The following is a 22,002-nucleotide window of genomic DNA, read 5'->3' as shown; positions in this document are numbered from 1 at the left end:
CTGGTGTGGGATTCTGGTTTGTTTTGCTTCTCTTATTTCCAATTATTTCTCCAATCTAGAAAGATCACTCAGAATTGCAGTTCAGTCCTATGTACTCTAATATCTTTCAATTTCATAGTATTCACATATTTTCAAAGTGCATTCTCTATACCTGAGAGCCATTAATCAGTGTGGAAAGGTAACAGACCCAAGCTGGATTCAGTTGACATGTTCTCTTAACTGACAACCAGTTACTCATTACTTCTCTGTAACAACTATCTTCCTACTCTACAATAGATAAATCACCGTTCTTTAGTTTGGACATGGGAACATCCCACAAGACTATCTAAAAAAATATTGCCGAAGTTGGATATACCATAAAAGTTCTCTCTTCCCATACTCTGGACTCATCACTTTTGTGAGAAGGTAACTAGATTGCTGTCATATGATTTTTTTGCAGAAACATCCAGGACAGTTGCTGCTAATCACTGTGCTAATCAATTCTCTTAAATTGATTGATTAGAAGAGTTAAACAAAGTACCTCTTTTAATACTGGACTTTCACTATTTTATTGTTCCTCAACTACAGCTTTAGTATTTTTTCAGTCTCCTTGTAGGGTGTATCAGGAGAGAAAGAATATGACAGACATGATATATGGCCAAACACTGCTGAGTGTAAAAAGAGCTCATATGATATCTTTTAAGCTGCAGTTACATTTATTTTGGAAGAAAATTTAATTTTACAGGCCTTTCAATGAGAGCATGTTTTCAAAAAACATGTACAGGCAAATATAATGGAAATTATAACACATTAAAAAAGTATTAAGTCCAATTTTTATCGAATTTTGCCAGCATGCAAGTCTTATGAAAATTTCTTGAGCCAAATCTTTCAATTTCTTAGCTTCCAAAACTCCCACTGGCAGCTATGGAAATTCTGGACTGAGGAAACGTGATTGGATACTTTTTTCTGATCCCAAAAGATCAAATGTCTGATTTTGCATTCTATTTTCTTCCCTTAACATTTAAAAAAATATGAAAAGTGCTTGATTCCTATTTCATTCCCAAATGCTGAGTTCAGACTCTTTTACAAGATGCATTATTATTACAAACTGTATGACTATCTTCCAAGAACTACTATAAATTTTTTAAAAAGTGCTAAAATTAAGTAAAGGACCTAAAGACATATCTAATGTCTGATATGTTCAAGGAAAATAGCCAATTAGAAACAACCAAACAAACACACATGCACAATCTAGTTAGAAATCTTAAATGTCTTTTTTTTTTCTTCATTAACTACTCTCACAAGCAGCTCCATCCTTGCTAGGTATTTAAGCACATGCTTCACTTTGGGCACTGATTTGCTGATTTAGGGCCTAAGGGTTTAATTCATAAAAAAGAAACTAAGACACAATTAAGTGCTATTTAATTATGCCAGTAACATAACCACAACATCAATAAATGTTTATGTACAAGCCACAGATTTTTAGATTACCCTGACTTTTTAAAAAACTTTAAAAAATATTCTATCACATAAATTATACCCCTTGTATCTTCAGCAAGGTCTTTGTCATTTTCATTCTACATCCTTGTTCTAATCAAATACTTTTTACTTTATGTAGCTCCATTTTGTTTACCATTAAGATAAGTACACATTTTCTAATAGCTCACAATTTTCCTAAACTAGATAAATTTGTGGGGTAAGAAAATCTTTGTTTACAACTTTTACAAAATGTAAATATTAGCACAAGACTTTACATTAATCTCTGACATGTTTTGATCAATGGAGAAAATAAAAAGAAAAGCTTTTATTCTCATCACAGTCTAAAACATAAGTTTTATGAACAATCAGAATTTTAAGAATTCAAGAATATCTGAGAGACTCCATATGTTTAAAGGTAAGTTAACATTTGCAAAATTCTTATTGGAATAGTTTGTTAAAACATGGGCATATTCAGCATCTTGTAGAAATTATTTTTAGAGAAGAAATTGATAAGTCTTCATAAAATCATGCACATTATTCAATAAACCATCCTTGAGTGCAGAAAAAGTATTGGCATTGTAAATATTTGCTGAAATATACATGTTTCTATTAATAAATAACTTTTAGAAAGATATACTATTATACTAATTTGTTTTCCCTAAAACATCTATAAATTAACCAATTATAAACTGGTTCAACTAAAAGTACATATAGCACTACATTACTAGTGGTTTTTTGACCCAACTTCATACTCTCACTGTTTAGAGTTCCCTGTTTTCTTAAAAAAAAAATGAAAATCACAGTGAATACATTCTTCAGAAAATATTTTTTATTATAAAATGTACAGTATATTGACCTTAATATTATAAAACATTGTAATGTATCAGAGTCTTGTAAAGACCAATAATTTAAAAAATGAGACCAAGTTCATTGCTACTCTTTCTAGTCTCATAGTCGGATTAAAAAATATATATAAAATATATAATGAATTATTTGACCATAGCATTCTTAGTAGCTGGGAAATGTTTGTTCATATGTTAAGGTAGCTAATCTCTGCATGTATTTTTATTAAAATAGATCGCTCTCATTTGCTAAGTTAGTCTTTGATTTTGAAAAGCTGATAGAAGCATGAACAGAAAGGTTAGTAATCATATTCTATAAGGGTAGATTATGTAAAGGCACTGCAGGGTATAAGAAAAATTATGTTTTACTAAAGCACTTCTATCACTGCAGCTCAATTATTAACAGTTAATACTTCTTTGGTACTTTTAAGGTGCTTGTTAGAACAAGAAATAGCTTTGGACTATTGTGACAAGAATAGAGTACTTTAGGTCTCAGATGCTATTGGATAGCATGAAAAACCACATTACACTGTCTAAACAATTTAAAGACCTTTTCCAACATGTTAGTCTCCTCATTTCCAGTATGTCTAATGCCTCCTTTTATTGCAGAGACTTACTACCACACTGAGTACAAAAGCAATGCAGATTAATTCCTTTTTTTTCTGCCCTCAGCCTTCCTGGCATTGTTGCAAGCAGTACTTTCCTCATTACACTCATTTGGCAGTGACTTGAACACGTGTATCCAGCCAAAGGCATTTGTTTTAGTGTTAGAATATGTGTATGTAGGTTGTTTTCGAATCACTGCCTAGTATATTTTTTGCAGTGCATTTATAAAAGCCTGCATCCCTTTGAGTGGACTGCTGGATGACTAAGGAACCCTGAGGATGAAGGAATTTGTTTCCATATAGACGGGATTGAGCTCCTGTTGTCAGATGTGATTTATCTGGAAGCTCCCATGTTATTTCTGCTTTAGGAATCCCAATGGCCATACAGTTCAGTTTGACTGAATTTCCAGGTCTGGCATAAATGACAGGTGCTGGCTCACTGGTGATCCGGGGAGGATAGGCTATCACAATGACAGGCACAGTCATAACAGAAGTGCCATACTCTGTCGACACCTTGCACAGGTAAGTGCCCCTGTCAAACACAGAAGCCTCACGCACTGTCAATGAGCCATTCTCCATCAGGGAAAAACGACCTACAGCCTGGGGGGCATCCATAACCATCCCATTGGGTAGCGTCCAGGAGATCTGTGCCCGCTGGTTTGGCTGGGTGATGCAATGAAGCTGCAGAGTTTCTCCATTGATGATGCTCACCAGGTTGTTGTACTGGTTGCTAATTTCTGGTCTGAGTCCCACCTTCAGGAAGACTACTCGTTCCGCATAACCTCCTGGGTTTCTGGCTGTACAGCGGTAAGTCCCAGCATCCCCAGCAGATAGGCTGCTGATGTGTAAGATCCCATCCTTCTTATGGTAAAATCTGTGCAGACGACTGCCACTCAGCACTTCAGAGCCATTGGGAAGTATCCAGCTTGTGCTGGGTTTGGGGTTCCCCTGGACCGAGCAGTTCAGATTGATGGTGTGCCCAGCAATGGCAGTGATCCTTTCAGTGACAGGGTCTCTGAAGGAGGGTTTCTCCAAATGGTCTGTGACGAGGAGCTGTACAAGCAGTCTTGCTTCCCCTCCTTCATTACGTCCAATGCATATGAGCTGCACTGCGTCTGTCTGTCTCACTCCTCTGATGTCCAACGTACCATTGCGATGCACAGTGATCCTGTTGCCATAGTAGGGAGCTGGTAAGATTACTCCTTCTGGGAAAGCCCATAAGACCCGTGGAGCAGGGATACCTTCAGCTTTGCAGTCAATAAGTTTCCGGCTGTCCCTGATGGCTGTCTCCCTCACTGATGTTATTGCACTGAGATGACCATTGATTCTGGGAGGTTGAACGTCAACATGGATCCAAACGATTTTCCGATCTTCTCCAGCACTATTCCGTGCTACGCAAGTATAGTTACCACTGTCAGATCTTTGGGCCTTTTGGATGAGGAGAGTGCCATCCCTATATATCTGATATTTGTCAGACAGAGCAGGAATAGGCCTGTTGGTTGGGGAAAGCCAGGTCACTTTGGGAATGGGTTCTCCTTTGGCTTCACATGCTGCTGTGACAACATCGCCATAGGGTACATTAATAACGACGTATGTTTTGTTCCTGATAGTTGCAGGCTCGGCCACTACTTTGACCCGCACTTTCATTTCATCCCTCCCAATCTGGTTCTCAGCATAGCAGGTGTAGTCGCCTTCCTCTCTCAATCCAACATCATTGAAATAAAGGGTTCCATTATCGAAGACCACATACCGCTTTGTCCGGCTGCCACTGTCATCTGACTGCATGAAGGTATTGATCATGCTGCCATCTGGGAGACCCCAGGAGATCTCTGGATTCGGCAGACCTGTGGCTACACAGTCAACTTTCAGGTCCCCTCCGTACTTGACCTTGTGGTTATTCTCGTTCTTATGCTCTATTTTCGCTGGTTTCATCATCACATTCACTTTGAGGACCACATAGTCATCTCCTATCTTATTGCGGGCCACACACAAGTAGTCTCCTGCATCTTTGTCTGTAACTGAATGAACAACCAAAGTCCCATTGCTGAATACTTTGATTCTAGTCTCCAAGGTACTGTAAGGCAAGAAAAAAGAACAAAACATGAGCTGCAAAATCACATTTTGGGTATTATTTACTGAGTGAGATCTGGGGGGAAAACCCAACCGAACAATATCAAAAAAAAGAAAAGACCATTGCTAATGTTACATAATTAGATGGTCTGAAATGTTCAAGATATTCACCACCAAAAAGCAAATGGATAAAAAACCCAATTCTGCTCACTTCTACCCAAGTAATCCTGTTGAGTTTAATAACTTTAATGATGTTTTTGACCATTAAAAAACCATTAGATACCAAATGGTGGTGGTTTTGACTCTTCTGACTGTAGGTATTTTATAACATTCAAATATGGGACCTCTGAATGATATAATCCACAGAAAACTATACAGACCGTAACTATGGAGTCTGGCACTTGGGTCATATGATAAAACAACTCAAGATGAGAAACTTCCTCTGGCATGAGGAATAACATATTAAACCTTTAGAGCAGTCACAAAGAAATCAAATGTTGCTAAACTTTGAAATGAAGAAAAAAATTCTAAGATGCTAAAAAAGCTATTATTCCTTTGCACTTCACTACAGAGTTGGTTTATTGTGGTCACAACCAATTTCATCAGTAGCCACAGTCTAGAGAAGATCTCTCATATTTGAAAAACAGCCTACATGAAGATCATGAGGGAAAATACAAAAAACCACAGTATTTTGTTGCTACCACCATAAGGCATAAAATGAAACCCAGGTTTTGTGCTAACTTCAGGGTACCTCAATATATTTTTGTCAATATGAAAAAAATTACGACTACATTCATCTGTGAAGAAAGTTCTTTACAGTTATGCATTTTAATTGCAGTGCATTTCTCACCTGTTTATATTGGTCAAAGAGTGAACTATGAACAATTTATGGAGCAGAAACTGTGTGTTCAGTCAAGTCTTAGGATAGTTACTGTAGACTTATAGAAGTGATATTTTTCTTGATATTGCAAACATTGGAGAAGGTATTGTTTAAGGCATTTGTATGCAACCAGGCCTACAGAGACCTTATTGTGAGGTAACGTTTATACAATGTCAGTAAACTGCTCATGATTATTTAAATAAGTTGATTTATGTGCCCTGTATTTACTGCGTATAATGATTTGCACAACAGATAAAATTCAATGATCCCATTTCTCCCAGGGAAAATCAGGCATCAGTGCAACTCTATGCAGACTAAGTGTCACACAAGTTGTACATCTTCACTTTTGCCACTGGCCTTTTTACTACATTTACAAGTGGCTGTGAAAGACAAATATTGGAAGCTTATCCTAACCACTTGAAGCTAATTTAAGAGTGATATCACTTTCAAGAAAATTATGCTAAGATATGACCTCACTATCTTTTGATATAATTTCAAATTCTTTCTTAAGAATTGGATGCCTCATTCAAAACCCACAGAAGTCAAGAATGAAACTTGTACATGTATGAGTGGGATATTCTCTAAGTTTAGCTAAGTTGATTTAGGTGCAACATCTCAAATAGTGATTTACCTGTGTAGGGAATCAATCATCCGTTTGGAAGGCAACCTCCATAATATCCGAGGCCAGGGGTCACCAGAAGCACTACAGTCCAAATGCAGGATGCTGCCATATGTCACATCTGTTCTCTGAGGAGAGCTCCCAGTGATCTTAGCATTAGATGCATGCTTCTTCACATAGAGTTGTACTGTTCTCCTGGCAGCCCCCACCATGTTAGCAGCAATGCACTCATAGGTCCCACTGTCCTTGGGGGAGACATTGCGAATATAAAGAGTTCCATTGGGAAAAACAAATAAATTTCCACTGACAAACTGAGAAGGTCGGATTTGCGTACCATCAAAGACCACCCAGCGGATGTTGGGAGAAGGTGCTGCTTTTGCAGTGCAGTGGATATTAATGCTGCTACCAAGGGGCAAGGAAATATTCTCTTGCTTATCCTGCTGGATGATGGGGGGTAAGGCTGCAATGTGCAGCCTCACTGCAATGCTGTCAGCTCCTGCAGCGTTGCTTGCTATGCATTTATAAACTCCTCGGTCTGAAAAAGTTGCTTGCTTGATAGACAAGGTTCGATTTTCATTAAGCATTATCCTGCTTTCTGTGGTGGTGACTGTCTGCAAAATCTTCCTATCTGGGAAAACCCATGAAATATGTGGGCTTGGTGTCCCACTAGCCTGACATTCCATTGCTATGGTCTCTCCAAAATAGACTGTGACATCTCTGTAGCGGGAAAGTAAAATTTTGGGCTGGTGGGCTACAACTGTGAGCACAACAATCATTTTATCTATGCCATGCAGATTCTGAGCTGTGCACAAATACTGTCCGCGATCCTGAAGCTGAGCATTTCGGATCAGGAGGGTACCATTTTTCCAGACTTCAAATCTTTGTAACCTGGTGTTGGCTGTCATTAGAGCTCCTGGGAGGGTAAGAGGAAAGAAAGAAACAAAAAGTCAAAGGTTTTAAGATGTACATTGTTGCAATGAAAAAGTCTTATGTTTCCCTGGGACATTGTAGTTTTATTCAACACCAATTACAATTTATAGGGTCCACCTGACATCTTCTGACACACTAAATAGCTCATATTAGTCTTTGTTTCTATTGCAGAACTAACCATACTAGCTTGCAAACGTTGACAGTGTGGGAATTTTTAAAGGCTTTATGCTTTAGGATTAATCTTAAATCTTTATATGACTTTTCCTTTCACATGTGAAGATGACACACATTAGTATTTAAGGTAGCAATGTTAACAAACCCATACTCACAAGTGCTGCCATCATAAATTCTAACTGCTGGGACTAATCAGAGTTGGCTGCTATTCACAGCCAAAAATTACTCTTCAAAAATTGAACTCATTAATGATAGAGGTCTCCTTTTGCTACAAAAAAAATACTGAAAAGTTATTATTACCTATAATGATTAGGTACAATTAGTCACATTTTATCTATAATGTTTAAGTGATAGAAAATATTCTTTAGTGTTTTGAACTACTCCTACAATGACCTTGAATTTCTATGCAACAACCAAAGAATTTGTATCCTTATAAAGCATCTGGAAGAACATGTTTTCTTTGTCTTACCTGTAGATACCTTTGTCCAAGTAATAAAAGGCTTGGGTTCCCCAACTGCATCACATGGGATAAAAGCATCTGCTTCAGCAAGGATGGATATGCTCTGAGACCCTTTTGTGATAATTTTAGGTCTTTCCCCATGTATCCTGAAATTAGTGGATGACTGAGTTCCAGTTGAATTGTGTGGTAGAATGCCTCCCATATAAGGCCCAGATGGAAATATTTGATGATGATGATGGCTATTTTTAGAAGAATGAACTGTAGTGGGTGCCTGTGGTTTTGTGTGCTGAGAGGGGAAGACTGGAGGAGTTATCTTTAAAAACACTGGTGGTAATGTGGTCATTGTTGCATGTTGCATTGGAAGCACTGGAACAGCTGTAGCTTTCTGCACTGTAATCCTAGTGGGGAATACTTGAGCAACCTTCTTTTCATTTGTGTCTTTTGGGACAAGTTGACTAGGGATCTCTGGTTTAGGATGTATACTTAAGTGAGGGAATATTCTTGTTCTGTTGAAAAAGATTGGTATTTTGGAACTGGGATAATAGGGGATCCCCTGACTAGGTAGTTTCCCTGCTGTGCCTCTGTTATCTGGAATATAGTTACTTCCAAAAAATCTTGAATTAATATTGTATCTGTTCTGGCCCTGATTAATGAACTTGCTCTCAGGGAATGGATTTGTTTTGTGAAATGGAGAGGCCTGTGTTGGGTTAGTTGTTTCTCTCTGAGAGGCAAAAATTTTCTTGTCCTGGATGGTATGTGCTGCAAATGCTGTTATCTCTGGTTTGTTGGTGTAGTGAAGAGGCTGATGTGTTACAAAAGCATGAAATGAACCCTGTGTTATAGGAGGCTTCATGGTGCCTCTTACTGGAATGTGCTTTGGAGGCACAACAGGCAGTCTTTGGTTTAGGCTTGGTATCATTCCAGCAGATGGATAGGAAAGATTTGGATTTAGCAGTAGACTATTGTTTGACTTGCCACTATACAACTCTTTGAAATGATCCTCTTGTGACTGTATGCTAATCCTGTTTTGGTTAGAGAAAGGAGTAGGGTGAACATTCTGTCTTGAGCTCATCACCATTTTGTCACTACCTGCTTCAACTTGTTTTTTTTCTGGGAACCTTTCTTGATTGAAGGCATTACTTTCCTTGGTGGTGTAATGAAGAGAAGGATGTGAAGTGGTTGAAATGGAAGGGGGAAGTGTGACAAGTTTTATAAATGGAATAAAGGCAGTGGATGTAATCAGAGGCTTTTCAGTTGTCTGCAAATGATGAAACCCATGTGACACAGCTTCCTTTTTATCCAAGGAAGATGACTTTATCCTAGTCTGAGACGCAATGGATTTCTTAGTCTCTCTAACTGGAAAAGTCTGAGTTTCTGCTGTGATGAAGGAGGAGGACAAAGTAATTATCTCTTGTTGATGAGGTGGCTCAGTGTTTGCTGGTGTTTCTAAAGATATTGTGGGCTTCCATGCCTCCTTTGAAACTGAGGAGTCCTTAAGAACTTCGACTGTGCCAACAGACATAACTAGGTCAGTCATAGTGGGATGCATCACCTGGAATGTTTCAGCAGTTGTTTCATTAATGACAACTTCTGAATCAAACAGTATAGGCTCTTCTTGAGATTTTGGTTTTGTAGATAGTATCAAGCTGTTCCTATGTGCGGAAGTTGTGCTTGATTGTTCTGTCTTACTATCCGTAATTTTAGAATCTGCTTTCACGTCCTTCTCAGACACACTGTCTAATGAGTGGTATGCTGGCACTTCACTTTGCTCTGGTTTCAGAGGTATACTAGACTCTTTTGTGGGAAGTGCCTCATGTACAACATATGATCTTAAGATTGTGGTTGGTGCAGTAACTGGAAGTGCCAAGGTTTCAGGAGTAGTAGAGTGTGTCACTTGTTTAGCTTCAGGTGGAGAACCAGTAGCCTTAAAGAAGGAAGTCGTGACCACATCACTGATTTTGGGAATTTTCTCAGCTGGATCAGGAGCTAATGAAGGAGTGGTTTCCATATATTCCTCTTTCTTTGCCTGTATTGTGACATTGTTTTTAAGATCACGACTTCCATGAGTTGCAGAAGTAGTTCTGGTCACAGCTTCAACTTCAGGTGTCCTCAGAACAACAGGCATTGTCTTCGTGGTTAAAACAACAGGGGGCTGAGGCTTTGGTCTTTGTCGGATTCTGTTTGGCCTCAATCTCCTTCTCCCATAAGGCCTTTTTCTACCATGCTGAGTAATACGTGAAGGCATGGTCTTTCTGTATGGAGTTGTTGTGGTGGCCACAGTGGTCAATCTACTGATGGAAGAAGCAGTTTTTATCTCCTCTGCTGTTTTATGAAGAGCATTAGCACTGTGCAAAATGAATATGGGATCTGATTTTGGACTAGCAAGGTTTGTATGTTCTTCTGCCTGAGAATTATCTGCATAACTGCTGGACATGCTTTCTTGAGTCACTGTATTCCTGTGGGTCTCATGTTCTCCCTCGCTCTGAACCATGATGGGTGTGGAAGCAGGAAACCTTGTACTGAAGTCTGCCATTTTCATCTGACCTGCAGATGTCTCTTTGTGCTGGTATCTCGAGTCATTGTTCTCTTCTGCTACAAATGGAGAAGTGGATGAAGGAATGGTAGTAGTGCTTAGAGAATCTGTTGGGATGATCTCATCCAGCCGAGGTGGTGTTAAAGATATGGTGTCAACACTTACTGGGTCCATTTCATTTAACTTCATGCTTGTCTCCAAGACATCATGAAGATCCACAGTCTGAGATTCAGCTAGGAGAGTAGCATCAAGTGGTAGCTCAGCAAAAGCAGAATTTTCTTCAGATATAGAAGATACAGATCTATCTACATTTTGCACTGTGAATGAACTGCTCTGAATATTAGGCAAGTTTGTGATGATTTTTCTGGTTAGAGGTTCTTCAGTGAAAGCATGGATATTTTCTTTGACTACAACTGAATCATCAGTCCTGACATCAAGATGCTGCTTGCCGTGGGGTTGCAGAGTTGCAGAGACAGGAGTCAAATATGGACCTGATACAGCAATTTCTACAGCATCTATACTTGCAGGTGTTTCTAAAGCCCTGTGGTTGGAGAATGGTTCGGTTTCTGACCTCATTAATATGGACTGCACTGAAAATGCTTCTGTGTTGTGTGAAACAGTGACTGCAAATGGCTCATCTTCACCCACAGGTGACGCATCAGCAGAAGAGTCCACCACATCAGCTGCTGTCTCTGAAGCTGGAGGGCTGGCTATCGGGTAAGGGACTGGAGTAGTTTTCTGCATGACTGATGGCAGAGCAGTTGTTACAGAAATGGTTGTAGCTGTAGTTGTTCTAGGAAGATTCTTCCCACGGACCTTTGCCAGAATGTCAGCCCAATGCTGTGGATTAATCTGCTTGTTTGCCACATTAATTCTCCTTCGAGATTCAAATACTCTACGGCCTTCTGCAACATTGCTGTCTTGGGTTCTATCAGTATTTTTCCAGGTTTTCATTTTCCTTCTACCTTTCTTCCCCTTTTTAATTTGAGCCTCTGGCACCTGGTCACTTTTTTGTTTAAAAGGTATTTCCCAGTCTTTTAAGTGGTTCTTTCTTTGTGGGAATTCCTCCACCCTCCCTGCCCCTGATCCCTCTCCATCATCTATGACCTGCCCTCTTGTTTTTGAGAAACGCTTTGAGCCTGGGCGTTTTTTCACTTTTATTCGTTTAAATGACCTGTCAGACACCATTTTATTTACTGTGATCCTTACAACAAACTGATCTGATCCCTGCAGATTGACAGCCACACACCTATAATGGCCACTGTCACTGACATGGCTTCTTGGAATAAGCAAAGTACCATTATGCAGCATATAGCCTTTTGAAGAGTTTGATAAATCATTGAGTACCTCACTGTTTGGAAGAATCCAGTTCAGCTGTGGGTCTGGAATGGCAACCGCATTGCATGGCAAAGCTATTGTATCTCCAACATTTTTTTCAACTCTCACTACACCTGAATCGGCTACCTGAATAACTGGAGGCTGCACTACAAGTCTGTAAGCCATTATGTCCACATCATCTCTCACTTGGGCAATGCAGTGGTACACACCTCCATCAGTGTAACTCACTCCTTTGATTATTAGTTGGCCGCTACTGAGAATGGAAAACCTACTGTCTTTCTGATTAAATGGTGCCTGCAGTTTAGTTCCATCTGGAAAGAGCCACTGAATGGAGGGGCTCTGAGAAGCTTTCACACTGCAGCTCAGCTGACACTCTGACCCTTCTACCACACTCTGTCCTGTCCTTGTGCTCTGGTTTTTCTCTATCATTACCCAATTTCTCTGCTGCCTGGTGTTTTTGGTATGAATTGTCTGAGAAAAGACAGTAAAAAAAGATAGCACCACTTTTTTCCCTGTACTCTGGCGCCTATTTAATTGGATATTTATAAGAGGTTGCATCACCCAGGAAGGCTCAGATGCTATTTGAGCTTTTACACCTGTGTAATAAAGAGCATCATAATCTGAGCCTTGTCTGTACTGATAGCTTATTTTAGGGTCCTTTCTGAGCATAATTTCCCTCTCTAATTTGACAGGTACTTCACTGTAGTAAGCTATAAGCTTCCATAGTTTTTCATAGTTTTCTCTATTCATTGGACATTCAAAATCCAGTGCAATCGTAGCATTTATATCTATCTCCTGAGTCTGGATTTGATTCCATTGAATTTTGGTAGAACCTGTTGGTTTTTTGATTTCACAGTTCAGGTGGACTATGTTGCCATGCTCATCAGTCATGTTTAGAGCAATGTTCCATGGAGAAGACTGAAGTTCTTCCAGAGGGAGTTCGTAACTGTCACCATCTTCATCGTCTTGAGTGCTGCTATTTTGCCTCAGTGAGGACTGAATGACAGGTTTCCTACAGGAAATATCTTTCAAGTTTTGAATATCTTCTTTCTGCAGTTGTTTAGGGCTGCTGCATATAGGACATAGCTGTCCCCCTTCATAGGCTTTGTCCTTTTTACATTTTAAAACACCTGCAAAAAAAAAAGGGAAGAGAGAAAATAAAATGGGAAACAGATAAAGAAGCTGAAAAATTCTATTGTAGAGTTAGACAATTCTCCAAAGTGTGAAATGAACTTCATGAGGAATGCATTATGTCACACGACACATAAGGCAAGACTTTCAGAATGGCAAGCCGTTTTACAGCTGAATGGGCTGACTTTAATGAGAGAATTGAATACTCTATCATTTGAAACTTAGACTCATTCCCTCTGAAAAAAAAATTTCCTAGAAACTGTAGTGCACATAGCAACATTCTATAAGTCAATAAAAATTACTCTATGTCATAAAGTTTGCATCTGTACAGTGACAGCCTAACTATTTAACTTGTGGATCTAATGCGAAGAGGAGTGGTCCTTTCAGCTTTCAAAAATGCAACATTTACCTGAGAAATGTGGGACTTCCCATTAAATAATCCAGAAAGCTTTATATTTTTCTTTATTAATTAAAAACAGTATTGGCAATACAGAAAACATCCTACTGTAGTTACCAAAATGGGCTGACTAGTTCTTGCACATACAAGCTATTTACCAGCAAAAAACCCCCACCAAGTGCCATGTCTTCCCTGACCTCTGCAGTAACTGTAAACTCTATAATGAATACAAAAAGCTAAAACAGAGAAGGAGAACTAAACCAGGAGATTAGAGCCTTGACTCCTCTCCTGTCAATGTCAGAAAGACTCTTGTCTGCCAAGTAACAGTCATATCTTTATTACGTTATTCTGCTCACTAGAATGTCAAAAGTCACCTTACATATTTAATTTGGAAACATATCGCAAATTAAATGTCTATCAGTTATGCTAGTAAGAGGTATCATCCTGAGGAATGCGGGACCTTTGAATGAATGAACAATACACTGGTTGTTATAAGAAAAAATGCCAGGAGAAAGGGAAGTGCATGGCAAATTTTCATAGTACTTTTTAATTGAAAATACATGCTTCGCTAGTCTGATAGATCAATTTTCTTGAAAAGTTCTTACAAATGGAATATTTAAGTGAACAAGTTTATCACTTGCAGATTCAAATAGGATGTTTTAAAGATAAGGAAAACCTGGCCTACAATCAACTTGGCAGTGGCCACACTGGACTGAAGAACTTTAATAATTCTTTCTGGACAGAATTCTCAAAGAAATTAATATTGTATTTATATAAAGATACAAAATCTGTCATACATGAAAACGATATGGATAAATTCTTCCTCCTTACAATAATCACTACTGTTTTAGTCTAAAGAGGGAATCTAAAGGAACAAAAATGCTAACAGGCCAACACTGCACAAAGAAAGAAAGTTCACCTAATATTTCATTTTTTTATAACTTACAAAGCAACTTAAGCACGCTTATTACATATACACATACATGAATTGAATTAATGAATATGAAAGAATACTGTAATATAAGCTGGAGAAATACAATATCAAAGTTAGATGCCTCAAGTATTGGTTCAGGCAGGAACATTTGTGTTTCTCATTCAAGTATCATGCACTCTTAAAAGCATTGTCTTACAGCTAAGTGCAAAATTGCAATGAGTTACATATTCTAAGATGACAAGACCCACCATCATTCACCATACATTTTCCAAATCATTATTTAAACTTTGTGATTCCATCACTCATTTGAGACATCTTCAGTTAAAATTAAATGCCAATTCCCTCGTATTTTAGCAGTAGGTCTCGTGTAACACCAGTTCCTCTGGCCTACTATAGTAAGAACTTAGCTATTTGAGATGGGACACCACTGAACTTAGATGCCCAAATTGAAAACTGACACTCAACCTCCCCTTCATTTAGTGTATTCTGGATAAAGAGGCATTATAAAACAAGTTTTAGCTCCTGCACATGACCAGAAGTGTTCCAGTCTAAGCATCATGATATTTGTCTCATATCTAAGCCTGGATAAAGATACACTATTTTATGAAAAAAATTGCAGGATTGCAAATACTTGAAAAACTGCAAATACTTGGCAATACTTAACATAGATTTGTTCCATCATAAAAGGAATTTGTGATCAATGAAGAAACATGGATAGACATGAAGGATGCATACTACATAACAGCCTTAACATTAACAGCATCCAAGTTAAAGGACTTAACCAGGAATTTATTAACCTGATTTCCATTCTTAGACAAACAAGTTCAAATCCAATTTTACCACCTTTCATGACATCTTTGTTAATGGAGGACAATTGACAGCCCTTAAGTCAAAGCTGTACTGCTGTGCAAAGAAACACAATAAAAGGTTATAACTTAATGCCTCCTCCCAGTTATAAACCTCAGTACCACTTTTCACCATTCCAAATGTAATGGTTAATTCCTTTGGTGTTGCATACATATTTTTTGCTAGCGACACACAACTGCTTTTTGTTTTCTACACTGTTTTTAAATACATGCATTTATTGAACACTAATGGAAAGTAATATTGCACATAGACATCATGTTGGTACTAATACTGACGAAATAACAAAACCATTCATATGCAGAACAGGCAAAAAAAATGTCCAACAATATGAGTTCAACAAACATTTACAGCTTTTGCTCCTACCTCCAGAAGCTTCATTCCATTCAAGGAGCCACTTTAAGCTGCAGTCACAATCCCATGGATTCCCATGAAGGTAAAGATTTTCCAGCAGTGGCATGCCTTGAAATATCCCTGCAGGTAAGGTCCTAAGAGCATTTTCTGATAGGTAGAGATGTCTTACTGTTGACAGTTTGAAATAATCAAGGACCATAAATGTTGAAAAGGTGTTTGGGTGAAGCTGCTGGAGCAAATTTCCTTCTAAATGGACCAGTCTCAGAGAAGTTAATCCATTAAAAGCATTTGGATGAATAAACTCAATTCTGTTGTGGTCCATGTGCAGTCTCATTAAGCTTGAAAGTCCTTGGAGAGTTTGGCCAGTTATGACTTTCAATTTATTGTAACTAATTTTGAAAACCTCAAATAAAAGAAAAAAGAAACAGAGATTAGTAATTTTATTATAAAATTCAAACAGAATAGCAAGCAAGCAAGCACAAGTTTTCCTCCCACATACAAGTCTTTTGCACCACTGAAAAATGATATGCTGATCAAAGAGGTAGAATAAAACTGAGTGGTAGTTGGCATTATCAAGTATGACATGGGCATAGTTAATAGATTTCCAATGCATTTTGGAGAAAATGGTATCTTAATCCTAAAAGGGGACTATAAAGAAAACTTATTTTTGTTTTCTGTTATTCATGGAAGTTAGATTTTTTTAAATTTAGGGAGACCTAAGCATTACCTGTAGAGACACGAGATCTTTCAAAGCACCATTAGGTATATTCTGAATGTCATTTCCATGTATCATGAGCAACTCCAATTTTGTTAGTCCTGCAAAGGAGTTTTCATAGATAGACTGTATACTGTTAAACCTGGGGAAAAAAATCACATGTACAGTTACATTTTATATACTGTCACAGACTGCAAAACTAAAATTAGTATAATCTAACTTTCAAGAAAAGTTGGAGGGACCTAAAGCATTGTTCAAGATCCAGAAGTTATTGCAAGATTTTTACAAGGAGAAGTATACTTAGTTCATGTTTATATTAAGATTTCTTTTAATTGAATTTGTGGCACTTTAGCCAAATTAGAAGTAATAAATAGGCATTTTAGTTCTAATAGTTGTATGTTTTCCCATGCAGCTCAGTTTATGAAATGCTAATAAGTTTATGGCCTGCAGCCTGCTATGGAGCCTGGCAAAGCAGAAACACTGCACTGTTGCCAAAGCAGCATCTAACAATAAAGAATAAAGATTTGGAGACTGAACATAAAAGTAGATATTTCCCAAACAGCACAAGAAGCATCTTGCTTCACTTACTGTTACATGTAATTGGCTACATCAACTAATTACATAAGATCTAGAAACTGATCTTCTAATAATATGAGTCTAGAGACTTCTCTTAGATAAGGAATACAGAAAAAGCTACTTTTTCAAAATAATTCAATTTCACTTTGGACAAACAAAACAGACTTCATTTGCCAATGTGGAAATGGTAGGCTTGGTAACCTAGATCTACATTTGGGTTTTTCCTATGTATACACAAAATCAAACATGTTATCTAGTCTGGGAATGAAATCTCTAATGAAAGCATAGAATTTTAAAGATTCTTTCTTTTTTTTTTTAGTATTTTCTAGAAGGTAAGGGAAGAGACAGAGAGAAATTTTAAAAAAATGGTTATGAAGGAAATACTTTTCGTTCCTCACCATTGTATCCATCTAAAGAGTCCTAATTTGCTAAAAATTTAGACTATAATTTTGATAATTTTAGTCTTTCTGCAAGTTCACTAGGCATATAGTTGGCATCCTATTAAAATTCCATATTTCAAAATAATTCTTTCTAAAAAATATCAACTTGTCTAAATAATGATATCTCCTACATTATTTCCAGTTAGAAAAATAATTTTCACCTCCTAAATATATAGCACGTTAAAGCAGAAATGTGGCAAAAGCTCTCTTCCAAAATGTAAGAAGTGATACAACACACAGTTAAAACTGTTTCTTCCTGGGAAAGGACACAACTCAGAAAATGCCATTTGCAGAGACGAAATGCAAAGATACGAAGTACTTACAGCCCAAACACCTTAGGAACTTAAAAGTCTGCATCCAATTTTCAAAAGCAATTTAACAATAGAATTTGCCATAGAACGTTAATGTATGGAGGAGAGCTGACTGTAAATATGTGCAGTTTTGAATACAGGGGAAGAAGGAGGCATTTTCTATTCAAAAATGGCATTTATTGCTCTAATAAACATTTAATGTGTAAAAGGGCTTATTAAGAATAAAATTGGTTTTAGGTGGATAAAATGCTGGTGGCTAAAAATTTTAACTATGGAGAAGCAAAAAAAACCCCAAGTTCCTACTGTCAGTCAATGCACGATCAGTTGCAGCTTACAGGACTTGAGGTTTTCAGGGTGAGTTCCTACCGGGTAGTGGGGCAGCCCTGGTGTCAAGCAGAAGAGGACTGTAACTCTTGCACCATTTCCTGTCACAAAATGACCTTCATATTGTGATAAGAAGCCTCCCAAGTGTCCCTGCCTTCTTGTCTCAGAATTTGCCAGTTGAGAGTTGGCAACACCCTGGCAGAGGAAAATGAGTTGGAGCCTGAGCAGTCTCTCCCCAGAACGCTAGCATTTGCTTATATGGCACTTAGTTCCTTGAAAAACAAAACCCCACAACAAAACCACAACTCCAAAGGCAATGGAATAGCTTGGTTTTTACTGTATCCATTTAAAATATGCTCTATCCCATTGTTCTACAGAATGCTACTTGGCTAAATTATAGAACTTTACTCCTGCTGTGGTTTTTTTTACATCAGGTATAAAATTGAACTTCTAGTAGAAATCCTATAGTAGGTTTCATTCAATGTATTTTTTATACACTGTAGAAGACTAAATGTCCTCTTTGGCAAAAAAGTACTCACATCATGGTATAAATATTTATTTGACAATAATAGTAACTTTTGTTTGAAATATAAAGGCTAAGCTAAAACTTTGTCCATGCCTGCAACTGCAGTGTTTGAAATACAGCACCAGCAAGCAACTACCCATCTCAGCAACTCTACTTAAAAATACACACAGAGATCCTGACTTGCCACATGTGTGCAAAGCACTCCAGGCTTCAGCATCAGCATAAAACTGTTTGCTCCAAGCGGCCATACAAACCCAAAATTGATTCTTTCCACATGTTTAGCGATGCGTGCCGGCACAGCTGCCAGGGAGCGGAAGGTGCAGTGGACCTCGGTGGGGAGGTAGCAGGCACAGGGCTGGGGGCAGCCCAGGGCGCCCGGCGGCAGCCCCAGCCCCAACATCAGCACCACGGACAGCGCTCCAGCTGCCACCTGATCCCCCATCTTGATGCCTCCCCTTGCCTGGCTCCTCCTGGGTTGTTCCGGGGTGGGAGGAAGACAGGAGAGAAGAAAGAATATTTTTTTAAATCCTTTAAAAAATCATTATATACCTAGCAATGACCTGCATTGTCTGGAAGGTCTGTAGACAATCAAGGCCAAGTTCAGTTGGAAAGTGATTTTCTTTCTTCTACATCATTTTCTACTTCAGTGCTAGCTTTCCCCCCATAAATCTCTTCTACTAAATATCTATTCCAATAAAGTTAAGCTGTCTCCCTACAGTAATAAATTTTGTAGGCTTATTCTGTACACCAAGGGTAACACCTCACCTAAAAGCTAGAAAAATTTAAGGGAAGTATCTAGATCAAGAAAACTGCTGTGGCTCCCTCTACAGTCCACGAAAAAAATAATAATAGAAAAAAAACAACCACAAACATATTCACTTGAAGATCAATAATATCTATCTGATTAGGTGACTAGAAATAGTACAGCTGAGCTTCATTAGGTACCTAATTAGCAAACTCACCTAGCCTTGCTGCCTAATTTTTGGACAGGCTACTAACCTTCAGCAGAGTAAAATGTGGCTGAATAAATCTCATTCATAATACAAATGAGAAACAGCATCATTAAGATAGAAAGGGAAAGACTTGGCAGGCCATAGATCTAGACACTGCCATCCTTTGCCATGCATTACTGTGTGATGTTGGATGTACTCTGACATTGCAATCTTAACCAAAAAAAAATTATGAATGATCACAACTGATAAAACTGGACAATTTATCTAGAAGTGTAAGCACAGACCTCAGGAAAAGTTTGTATTTATAAACTTGTTTTGTCTACCAGGAACTAAGTTCAGATTTTCAGAACTGTGTGTTGAATTCTGGATGGCTACACGTGTCAGAGTCATTTTAAGCAGCAATGTGCTTAGAACAGACAAGAAAACCTAACTGTTATGAACCTCAAGCACTAGTAATTTCTGAAAATAACATAACTTATTTAGAGGTTATACAGTCTACTTTTGGAGAAATGAATTTGAAACATTTCTATTCTTATTCCTACCATCAGAAGAATTTGAAAGCTCTTCAGGTTAAAGCCATACAGGAATACAGGTTACAAGTAACAAAAATTTAATATTCCTGCTTTTGTACAACACTGTGACAATGACAGAAAGGCATTAACTTCTACCAGCTATTAATAGTTCCATTAGTTAGTTGCTTTTAGTATAAAAGTTAGATTTTCTCAGATCTGTGGGAAATGAGATGCATATTTTTTTCCTAAGACCATCATGTGCAAACCATTACAGTTCAAAGGAGAGGATTGCTGGGATGAAGAGGTTTCCCACATATCTGTGGTCAAGTTAATGAGACGTTTAGCATTCTTTACAAGACAAACAGTTTTTAATTTGTTCAAGAATTTTCAGGTGCTATTTTCCTTAAGTTCTTTTAAATGAAAACTCCCTCTGAAAAACAGCCTACCCACTTCAATCCCTTTTGGGAGGGGTCCCTTACTGGATGCTCTCACTGAGGTGAAGAGGAAGCTGCAGCGATCGAGGGGCTGGTGAGGGGCTGGCCGGAGGGGCTCAGGGTGCTCTGCCCAGGCAGCGCACGGTGCAGGAGGGCGGTGGTCCCCAGGGCTCGCAACACCTCGCCCCACCGCGCGGGGGCGCTCCCGACTGCCCCATTCGCGCCCCGCCATTGGCTGCCGCCCACGCCCCCGCGCGGCGTGCCAGCCAATGGACTGCGGCCCCGCCTGCCGGAGGGCGGTGCTGGGGGGGGGAGTCCGGCCGGTGCCGTCGTGGGGAGGAGGCGGCGACGGCCGCATCGCCCCTCGCCTCCGCGTTTCTTTCGGCCGTACCGGAGGCAGATGCTTCCTTCCCATTACGGTAGAATGCCCCCGCCAGGCCGGGCGACGGGAGCGGATGGGCTGAGGGCGGGCGCCGACACACGGCGGCACGGCCCGCGGTGCGCCCGACCGCCGCCAGCCAGACGGCCGCGCAGCCCACCCACCTCCCCCGCTCCCCAAAACCCACCGCAGGGCACTGCGACAGCCGCGGCCGGCCGTGCGCTCCCCCTTACCTGCGGCTGGGTGAGGCGGTCTCGGCAGGCGCCGCCCGATGCTCCGGAAGGCTGCGGGCGGACGGCGGCGCGGCGCCGGCGCTCACCTGGCCCCCGGCCTGCCCTCCGGCACCGGCTCGCCGGGGGTCATCGCTGCCTGCAGCGGCCAGCTTCGACGCCACTTTAGGACTCCTCATCGCCCGTCATCCTGCCGGATCCGCCGCCGCGGTCGCGTCCCCCCGAACAAGCATAAGCGATGCGCGGAGCCGCGCACGCACCGCCGGGGCGCTGTTTTTTACGGGCTGCTATTGTGTCCGAGCGCTCGCTTCTCTGCGTGCCCCACGTCGCCGCCGAAAGTCGGGGCGCCGCAACCTCTCAGCCCCGGCGGGAGGGCAGCGCTTCTCTCCGGGACCTCCGCAGGCCGGCGGGCGGGCAGGCGATGCGGGCGGTTCTCGGCCGCTGGACGGGCTGCCTGGGCGCGCAGATCCTCCCGCGGCAGTAGCCTCCCGGAGCGGGCATGGGGACGAGGGACGCGGGATGCCGGGGCGCCGGGACGCCGCGCGTTTCGCCCTTCTCCCCGCGCCGGGCGCTGTGCAGGGGAGGGCGCGGCGGAGCGGCTCCTCTTGCGGGGTGGGCGGCCCCTCCGGGCAGGGGGGGCGGCTGCGGGCGGGCCTGCGCCGGGGGGCGGAGAGGGGTGGCTGAAAGAGGCTCGGGAGTCGGCAGGGTGGAGGGCCGTGGGAGTTGCGGCTTCGGGGGAAGTCGGACCCCGGCGTGGGTTGGAGCCCTGAAGCTCACGGAAAGTTTGTCTCTGGGACCTGGACAGATCCAGCACCCTTGAAACGCTCAGATGTGCGGCTGCGCGCTTTGTGTGCTCGCACACGCAGACTAGAGTCCAGTACACAACCCCAAAACTGGACCCAGCAGCCTGGGCTTCTTTTCATACTGTTACGGTGCTTAGAGACATGGTTTAGTGATGGACTTGACAGTGCTGGGTTAATGGTTGGACTCGATGATCTTAAGAGATCTTTTTC

The 22,002-nt window shown here is 40.5% G+C and overlaps 1 protein-coding gene across 1 annotated transcript; it reads right to left on the bottom strand.

Annotated features, from left to right (window-relative positions):
* Positions 1 to 691: 691 nt before the first annotated feature.
* On the bottom strand, positions 692 to 21,618 carry MXRA5 (matrix remodeling associated 5). Its single transcript, XM_071566537.1, has 7 exons — positions 20,993 to 21,618; positions 18,736 to 18,951; positions 16,317 to 16,446; positions 15,602 to 15,992; positions 8,048 to 13,039; positions 6,487 to 7,387; positions 692 to 4,979 (listed from the first exon to the last, which is right to left on the bottom strand). The coding sequence occupies exons 1-7, from the start codon at positions 21,166 to 21,168 to the stop codon at positions 3,068 to 3,070; spliced, it is 8,718 nt and encodes a 2,905-aa protein (XP_071422638.1). The 5' UTR covers positions 21,169 to 21,618; the 3' UTR covers positions 692 to 3,067.
* Between the last annotated feature and the right edge of the window lie 384 nt (positions 21,619 to 22,002).

The sequence above is a fragment of the Pithys albifrons genome, chromosome 1 (assembly GCF_047495875.1).
Source record: "Pithys albifrons albifrons isolate INPA30051 chromosome 1, PitAlb_v1, whole genome shotgun sequence".
Classification (NCBI taxonomy): Eukaryota; Metazoa; Chordata; class Aves; order Passeriformes; family Thamnophilidae; genus Pithys; species Pithys albifrons.
This window is presented reverse-complemented; position numbering and strand designations above follow the sequence as displayed.

Coding starts and splice junctions, on each gene's coding strand:
- MXRA5 (XM_071566537.1), bottom strand. CDS start 21,168: ATGAGGAGTCCTAAAGTGGCGTCGAAGCTGGCCGCTGCAGGCAGCGAT. Junction 16,447..18,735: donor GTGGAAAGAATCAATTTTGG/GTTTGTATGGCC, acceptor TTTTTTCCCCAG/GTTTAACAGTATACAGTCTA. Junction 7,388..8,047: donor TTGGACAAAGGTATCTACAG/GTAAGACAAAGA, acceptor TTACCCTCCCAG/GAGCTCTAATGACAGCCAAC.